At 30.8% G+C, this 9,670-nt stretch overlaps 1 protein-coding gene across 1 annotated transcript; it reads left to right on the top strand.

The window, feature by feature from the left end:
• The first annotated feature begins 294 nt into the window (after positions 1 to 294).
• LOC120212006 (transmembrane protein 208 homolog) lies at positions 295 to 4,757 on the top strand. Its single transcript, XM_039210448.1, has 6 exons — positions 295 to 520; positions 1,533 to 1,726; positions 2,232 to 2,233; positions 2,485 to 2,567; positions 4,306 to 4,371; positions 4,456 to 4,757. The coding sequence occupies exons 1-6, from the start codon at positions 437 to 439 to the stop codon at positions 4,546 to 4,548; spliced, it is 522 nt and encodes a 173-aa protein (XP_039066379.1). The 5' UTR covers positions 295 to 436; the 3' UTR covers positions 4,549 to 4,757.
• The last annotated feature ends 4,913 nt before the right edge of the window (positions 4,758 to 9,670 follow it).

Raw genomic sequence — 9,670 nt, 5'->3', positions numbered from 1 at the left:
TTTCAATTATACCATTGAATTGTTAAATCATTAAAGCATTAAGACATGGCTGAAAGCTACTGACATAGACACCTCACCAAAACGATATCTTTTTGACCTGAACATTAACAATTTACGGCCCAATGGTATAATTGAAGCGAAAATCAAAATTCAGTAATATAATTGATAAAATTAAAAGTTTAGTGATATAAGCAATACAATGTCTAAAGTTCGTGGTGTCTGGTGTAGTTTATCCTTAATTATTTTAGTAGATAGTGGGTCTTGATGAATGATGAGACAGTTTTGGGCTTTTACTAAAGGGATGGAAGGGGAAGTGGAACTTACATTCTTCACTCTTCCATCATCAATCCTTCACCACTCAGTCCTTCAACAAGCTCATCTTCCTTAGGGTTCCATAGTCAAACTCGTTGACCCCTCAACCAGAGACACAAAGGAAATGGCGAATCAAGGTGCCAAGAAGCGCAAAGAAGAGAACGCTCGCCACATGGCCAATCTCCGCCGCCTCATCATTGCCTGCAATGTACGCTTTCTTCATCTCATCATCATCATCATTTCCCCTATTTCTTGAAACCATATTTCTATCAGACTCTCATTTTTTTATCTTGTAATCGATTGAGAGTATTCGATTCTGATTAAATTAGATTTCTCCCTTGTATTTATGTTTATGCTTAGTTTTAACATTATGATGTACTATCAGGAAATGGAGAACTTAATAGCCATAGATGACATTGATTCCTTTGCAATTGAATTTCCGTATCTTCGTAAACATTTGAAATGCACCCTTAGCTCACGGACAGGGATTTCAATTGATATTACGGCCTTGTTTTTGGTCAGTTTATTGCGTTTACAGGCATAGCAGATGCTATTGCGTTCACAAATTATTGTAAAACGTAATAATTTTAATTACGGCAACAGACTGTTGGATTCTTTTTTAACTTTATTGTTGTGATTCCTCTTCACCCCCGCTATTTTCGGCAATAGCAGTTTTAGACGGTGCTGCTACTGCTATATAGAGGCTTCTATTTAAATCCATGCTCACGGGTACATTTTCTCGATTATAGTCCGGATGCATATCTCTGTGAGTTTATTTTCTATGCATATGTCAAGCCCGTTAAAGTGAAAAAATATAAACTTCATAAGTTGCGGCTAGTCACTATAACCAATGTTAGGGTGATGTTAAGTGCACAAGCATAGTATGTATATTAAGTGCAAGTTCGACTTGTAAACAATGTTTAGTTTAGTAGTTTCAACTTTCTAACATCTATGTATTTTATTCATATGCATCAACAAGCACTATGTAGTATGTATTGGCCATTTTATTTGAACTTTACCCTTTTATATTATTAGCCTGTCTTAGCTTTTGTTTGACCTAATACATTAAAATTCTTGTAGATGTTACTTTGTAGTTGATGTAGAAGAGCAGGGGTAGTTGTTGCAAGTACTATCTATTTTTATTGTCTCCATAGCTGCATTTTGTGCTTGTTAAAAGTATTATTTGATTGGACTTTTTTTCCAAATTTCTGTTTATCTAGGTTGTATATGTCTTGGTTAGGATGTTGATCTTCCACTCCTCATTCACATGGAAACACTGGATTGGTCTACTTTTGACATCTGCAGCTTACTTTATACCCTATCAACAAATTGCCCAGATGGCAATGCCTGCTTATTCCGATGATGGAGAGCTTCTTGATGGTGGATTTGATATGAGTACTGGTGGAATATGTGGGTATGTATTGTTCAATGTTTTGTCCATTTTCACCATAATTTCAATGTATGGTTTTTTTTTTAATCTTTTAATTTATTAAAAGATTAGGAAGAATTTCGTTAGAAAAACTATTATTAATAAATTTCATAATTCTTTGTAAATGAGGCAATGCGTGCAACAGCGGAATACTGCCTGAGGCTTTGCTAGCTTAGGACGATTATTAGTATATTACTATTACTTTGCTTTGGCTTTATATCTTGTATGAGCCTTTGCTAGCTTGGTGCCTTGTTAGTCCTTTATTCTTCTTTCTATGGATTATGGAAATCTGAACTTAGATTTGAGCTTTTCCAATTATTCTTTTGTTCTGTTCTCTTTGCTTTCTCTATTTTTTCCTACTATTGCCGCATTAGTGGATTTTGTTTTTCCAAAGGTGGCCGGCGGAATGAAATAAATCTAGTTATTAAATTGTAAATTTAGGTTTCCCTTTGTTGTTTTTCCTATTTCTTTAGTTGCTTAGTTATTTTAGATGTTCCTTGGAGATTTTCTACTTTTCTCCTTCTAATGTGGATCTTTTTTCTTGTAATCGGTTTGCTATGGTAGCTATGATATAAGTTCCATTTGCCTATTATCTGGATCTTTTGGTTTAAAAGTTAAACATTGTTGCTCATATCTAAAGTGATGTTGACATTATGAATTGATTCAATAGTCCTAAATTCTGAATATTTTTCTTTTATCTGCATGTATTGAATAATCCGGACTTGAATTACCCATTTTTGCAGATTTACACGATGTAATCTACATCACAAGTTTTGTGCAACTGATGTCCATCATCTCTGACAAGTTTTGGTATACATATCTTGTGGTAAGTTCTGTTTACTTAGTTTGCTCATATAAAGCTCTTGTATGATACTTCCATCATTTGATTACTTCAGGAATTTTATAGTTATAGTTTCTGGAGGGAGTTCATCTAATGCTTACATTCTATTACGTTTTTTTCAAAGATATTGAAATAGTAGTGAAAATTGCCAAAATATCTGTGGAAAATGTGAAAGAGCAAAATTTGTGGAAGAGATTTTACTAATTTCATTTAAAATGGAAGAATTAATTCTGTTGTGTCATGATGGTGTATTTTGGATTGGTAGTTCAGCTGGTCGGAGGGAGAGTGAAACCTTTCATCTCATCAAAGGGAGACTAAAACCTTAGGACTCGTTATATAGACCCAGATTTTTAGGATTTATGATATAAATTCTGTTTCGAGTGTTACTATTTCATATGCCCCTTTAAGTAAGGACTAGTCGTAATACATAAAACTACAAAATGCTCATTTCTTATTCTTTTTAAGTAGTTTCAAGAAGGCTTTGACCTATTAGGGGAGGGATTGTCACGTTCATGAGAGTCTGGTATAACATGGATGCTCATTTCTAGGATTGATTAATTAGATGTTTCTATTTATGGTGAAAAGTACCTTAGGGGAGGGATCGTCGCGTTCATTGATTTGGGATCTTTAAGAACAATATTTTCCAATAGAAAATTGGCATAATGCTAAAATTAGGCCCCCATTACGAAAATGATCATGTTGGCCCCTATTCTTTTTTTGGTAGCATTTTAGCTCCCCAACGTTTCATTCTAGGACAAAAGGTCCTTAGTGTTTGATTGAGTAGTCATTTGATCCTTATTCAATTTTTTTTTTTGATAAAAAGGAATGCCTCGTTAAAACCCCCCCTTCATAACCGTCAAGCAACAAAGACTCAACGGACATGGGAAGGAGGAAAAGAGTGCCTTAGAAATTTTATTGCATATTAACCAAGTACAATAAGATCACACTACCACCCAAAAACGATGGTAGCCCACTCAACACAGTGCAAAACAGCACTACCTACATGAATAAGTTTATACCCTACAACAAAACAATCTCATAGGTTAATCTACCAATTACAAACAAATATCATTCCCTAATGTTCCATATATACCAATAGTAGACAAACAACAACCCAATTAATTCCCCATCATTTAACCAATCCCTTGTTTGGCAAATTCATCCGCTTCACAATTAGTTGCTCTCGCCACATGACGGACAATGACCCCTTTATTGACCATAATGTCTGCTATATCTTTAACAATTGATAGAAACATTGGAGTGGAGCTTGCTGGATTTTTTATCCACTTCACTGCCACCGCACTATCGGACTCCAAAATAAGCCTTCGATTTACCAACAAATCCGAATCCAGGAACAGATTCAAGCCTCTCCTCACTGCCATCAATTCTGCCATAATAGGAGGACCGGATCCCAATTTATTTTAAAAAGGTCCCTATTTTAGAGCGTTAACCGTTTGTTAACTAATGGTTTCTATTCACGGATGGGCCTTTTTTCCCAAAAATAAAACATTGGGGGGACAAAATGCTCCAAAAAGAAATAATAGAGGCCAAAATGACTTTAATAAAACGTTACAGGCATTTTGTGACATTATGCCTAGTAAATTCTATGCTAATTGGATTTGCCAACAAATCCTTAATTATTTGGTAGAATCTATTTAAACACGCTTGGGTGGGAAAAAAAGGCTGATGACATAACATAATGAAGTAACTTGTTGCCTTTCAGATACCAGCATTTGGAGCATACAAATCTTTTGGGTTCATTAGAGGGTTTTTATCATCAGGCTCCGAGGTATTCAACACCTTCATATTCTTTTTATGAAGTAGATGTACGTACGTATAAACATTGTTTTCGTATGATTTGTGTGTGGATTAGGGAGAGGTTGAGGATGAAAAGACTCGCAAGAAAAGGGAAAAGATGGAGAAGAAGGCTTCAAGGCCAAAGTTTGTCAAGACAAGGAATAGGTGAGTTCATCACTGAAATGAAACAAACTGAAAGTTCACTTGAAAATTTTCCGATGTTGGTTTCGAATTTTAAAGGTTATACCACACAGTTTGTACTAAGTTTGAGGAAAGCATGCTGTATTGGTTAAAGAGAACATGAAATAGTTCTGTTCTTGATGAAAAGGAAAACTGAGAAGTTTTATTTAACTTCCATGCCCCTAATTCATTTACTTAATTTTTCTTGCAACTAGCTGGGAAATGAAAGGATACGAAGAGACTGATTTAGTTGATGCTTTTGAAACATAAGTAATTGATTGCAGCCTGGTGATATTGGGAAACTGGTAGTTAGTAGTAAGTTATATAACTATGTTGTTTTCCTTACAATATTGAGTTCGAGCAGCTGCGTTTGCATGGTGTATGAGTGTTGTTAATAGCTAGTAAAGATTCTGAACATATATTATCTTGAGATAATAGTTATATCAGATTATTCAAAATAAATAAATCCTTCTAATATGCCCCTCAAGATGAAGCTCGGGTCTAGGGTTGGGTTTTTGATCAACCTAACATGACCCTTAAATTTATACCTTCCACTCGAAACTCGATCCAATACGAGTTTAGGGGAAATTTTGCTCAACCCAAACTTGACATGACTTTTTGAGATAAAACTCGAACCCGACTCGATCTGACCTGATGTGAAATAAATATTTTTATAAAAAAATATTTTTATTCAATAAAAATAAGGATTTAATTGAAAAAGTTAATATATATAGAGGGTTATTATTGTAATTATCCTTAAATATATAAGGTAAATTTATATTATTTTTCAAGTCGGGTCGGATCTTGTATTTTTCACTTTAAATACGAATTCAACCTGATCCGAATATATTTTCAAAAAAATAACCCTACTCGAACCCAAATTTTTTTTTAAAGAAAACTCGACCGATTGGGTTGGAATCTGTTAGGTTCGGATCCCGTACCCATCCCTACATCTAGGATTATCGCAATCTTCTCCCGGTGGCTATGCCATGAATACATCTTTAGATAGATGAGCTTGTAGAGAGGTTTTGTTTACGTAGTGTTACCAAATTCGTGATCCATTTTCTTATATCTTATTTGATTTAAAAGATTAAAGGTCACTTCTACATTGTTCTCAAACTAGGTTTTCTGAACTAAAAAACGTTTTTGGTACTAAAAATAATTTTAAAAAAAATAGAGTAAAAAATATTTTGAAACAAAAAAGCTGAATAATGATTTTTAACTTTTAAATGTAAATTACTAAAACATCATTTAAATTATTTCTATTTTCTAACATCATGTTTAAAATAAACATTCGGGTAAACTATATTAGATACCAAGAACTTTAGGCCTTGTATCGTTTATATTATTAAACTTTCAATTTTACCAATTATAGCATTAAACTTTGATTTTCGTTTCAATTATACCATTGAATTGTTAAATCATTAATGTCACGATGACGTGACTGACAATTACCGACGTGATTGGCGTATACACCTCACCAAAATGACATCATTTTGATATGGTTGCTAACGATTTAATTGCTCAATTGTATAGTTGAAACGAAAATAAAATTTCAGTGTTATAATTGACAATGTTGAAAGTTCAGTGGTATAATTGATATAGCGACTAAAATTCGAGTGGGATCATATCTTGAAAATTCTTAATTATTATATAATTTAAGTATTTTTATATTTTTTATTGACAATTTATTTTTTATAAAAAAATTAGAAATCTATCTTCTAGTATAAAATCTTCTATTTATCCCTAATTATGATAATATATAAGTTTAATAATATAAGTGATAATTTCAATAGTTTTTATTTGTTGATAATGTTTAATTATTACACGAATATTAATTTTCAAATAAGTTTATTCTTGAAACTTAAAACTTATTGTAGTTTGTTGTTAATATTGTAGTATGTTATTTCAAATTGTTTATTATTGATGTCAAAAAAATTATAAAAGGTTAAAAATATTTAGGGTAAATTACATATTTAGTCACTCATCTATTATCTTAGTTTCATTTTGGTCACTTAACTATTTTTCTCTTTCAAAATCATACTTAACGTTATATTTTAATTATTAGCAATTAAAAAATTAATGGTGAAGCTAATGCATCACTATAGAATAATATCATATCATCACTGAAAATATAAAAAAAAACTTGTTACATCATCAGTTTTTTTTTTTCAATAATAGATGATTAAGACGAAAATAAAACGTAAGGTTAGACATAATTCTTATAAATATAATTAGATGATCAAAACAAAATTACAGATAAATGATTAAATACATAATTCATGATTTACCCAAGATTATATTAGTGGAAAAGATGTAACATTATCCGAATCAAAGACACATATATATTTACCAACAAGGATTGATTCAAGTGATAAACAGTGTTTAAGGTAAGTCTCAAGTTTAAGTCTTTGTGTATGTAAAAAATCTATACTAAGAAACTCACCCATCAAAATTAAATATAAATGCACGTAGAACTTGACGTTGAAAACGGACACAATCGGTAGCAACTTGGAATGGGAATTTCCATATTGCATCTACCCCGATTTAAGGGAACATTCATCCTTGCATTTCCCAAGATTCATATATTCAAAGTCCACCCCGATTTTAATTGGTATTAAATTTGATTCGAATGCTAAAAGCATTAATTTGATTTCAATATTAATATAATTTAATGCGACCTAATTTTAGTACGATATATTGAATATATGGGTAAATTATGTATTTATTATCTAAAATATCAGTTTTGGTTCTTTTTAGTATATAAATTTTTAAAAAAATTTCAAAATCATACCTAAAGTTTAGTTTTTTGTTTCATTTTAGTATGCCGCAGTTAATTTTTTTTAATTTCATTTTAGCATCCCATTTAAAATTTAACGTTAAGTTTTGAAAAAAATTAAAAGTTTAGGTGCTAAAATAGATTAAAACTGATAGTCTAGGTAATAAACGCTTGAATTTTTTAACCGTGGATACTAAAATGAAATGAAAACTAAACATTATGTATTATTTTAAAAAAAATTAAAAGTTTACGTACTAAAAAACATACTAACCCTAATAGTTCAAATGTTAAATTCATAATTTACCCTAAATATATGACATGATTTTACCCCAAAAAGGACTAAACTTAACAGTTCAAGTGTTAAATTTGTTGTTTAGCCTAAATATATACAGGGGCGGACCCATGACAAAGATTCAGGGGTTGCACAAAAAAATTCTTATAAATATTTTTAGGGGTTGCATAATATTAAGAGTGACATTTGTATTAATTAAAAAAATAGAAAAAATTAACACTAAATGGACAATTTTGTTGCATAATATTTTTTTCCTATAAGAACTTAACTAAAATATGCTCAACCCCTCAGATTGGAGAGGATGGTCCAAGAGAGAGTGACTCATTTCGTACCCTTGGAACTCAGCAAATAAGTAATCCATGGGGTCGGTTTCAAACGTCTTGTAGAAGCTGACAACATTAATATTCCTCACAATTTGAGGGGTTGCCCGGACTACGGTCCGCCCCTGAATATATAACATGAGTTGACCCCAAAAAATTAAATAAAAACATATTCAACCCTCAATTTAAAAAATTATCTCAATCAAATCCAATCTTGTTAAAATGATCAGAGAAAATTAGCATCACTAAATCTAAGCAATCAAGATTGAAAAGCAATAAACACTAATTGATATATTAATTGATATATTCCTTTTCTTTTCAAATAAAAAATGGGAAGCTTTTACTTAAACGAAACCTTGCGTAAATAATTATTAATTCAAATAAAAAATTAGGGTTTAAACCGACTCTTAGCAGATAATTGACAAATAAAAGTGCAAACAACGTTTTAAACACGTTTAATTTGTGGAAGTTAAATAGCATTAAGAACATAATGAATTCTAGTGGGCTGCAAAATAATTGATATTTTTCAATGATTTAAAAAATAATTGATATAATATGATTAATTCTTTGTATTTGAATTTATTTACCCAACGCTCATCGAGTGATCTTAGTCGTAAAAGTCGTTGTTGTTTCCCTTAAAAGTTTTGGGTTCGAAAAGTTGTATCCATAAGATGTGTGTTGTTAATAACTAAGAAAGATGTTGAACATATATTATCTTATAATCTCTTTAGATTATTCAAAAATATTCTACCATTATCAGAAATAAGATAATGACTTGTGACAAGTATTATTATAACAATAATTTGATTGCCTAATTTTATACCGAACTTCTTAATGAGTGAGGTAGATAAAATGAATAACCATAACGATGATCCATTACGAAAATTTCACGAGATAAAATGATGAAAAATAATACCATTCATTACATTAATTCTCTTTATTAATTTAGGATGATTATAAGTAGTATTTATTCTAAAGACTCTTAACCATTTAACAATGAACACTCAAATACTCTACAATTACTAATATTCAAACTCAAAATCTTTAAAACTAATAATTATTATTTTAATTACCGAAATCGTTTAGTTCGTATTTACCGACGTTAAAGGTACTCGTTTTGGTTGGTACCCACTACCCACAGTGTACCTAGCAGCAGCCCCCTCCAAGCAAAGAATGTGATATGCTCCCATGTTTGACGCAGTGACTGCATGTGGTGTACACGCAAATCGCGTGTCAAAGAAATTCTCAAATATAAAATACTACTATTAGATTAAAAAGACAAAAATTTGTTGTAACAAAAACTTTAGGGTAAAATACACATTTAATACTTAAACTATCAGTTTTGATCCATTTTAGTATTTAAACTTTTAATTTTTTAAAACTTAACATTAAATTTTGAATGGGGTACTAAAATGAAACAATGAGATACTAAAATGAAACAAAAACTCAAGCTTTTAATGATGAGATATAAAATGAAACACAAACTAAATTTTAGGTATGATTTTGAAAAAATTAAAAGTTTATATATTAAAATATACCAAAACTGATAGCTTAAGTACTAAACACGTAATTTGCCCAAAAGTTTATCAATAACTTAACATTTTAGATTAGACAAAAAAAATTAGATTGAACGGATTACAATTGAAAATATTATTTTTTTAGGCTTAAACTAAAAATAGGTACTCAAACTATGTCTTTTTTGTTTAAGTACCTAAACTAT

This window comes from Hibiscus syriacus, unplaced genomic scaffold (assembly GCF_006381635.1).
Source record: "Hibiscus syriacus cultivar Baekdansim isolate YM2019G1 unplaced genomic scaffold, ASM638163v2 tig00109991_pilon, whole genome shotgun sequence".
Taxonomy (NCBI): Eukaryota; Viridiplantae; Streptophyta; class Magnoliopsida; order Malvales; family Malvaceae; genus Hibiscus; species Hibiscus syriacus.
The sequence above is the reverse complement of the archived record's forward strand: the minus strand, read 5'-3'. Positions and strand labels throughout refer to the sequence as shown.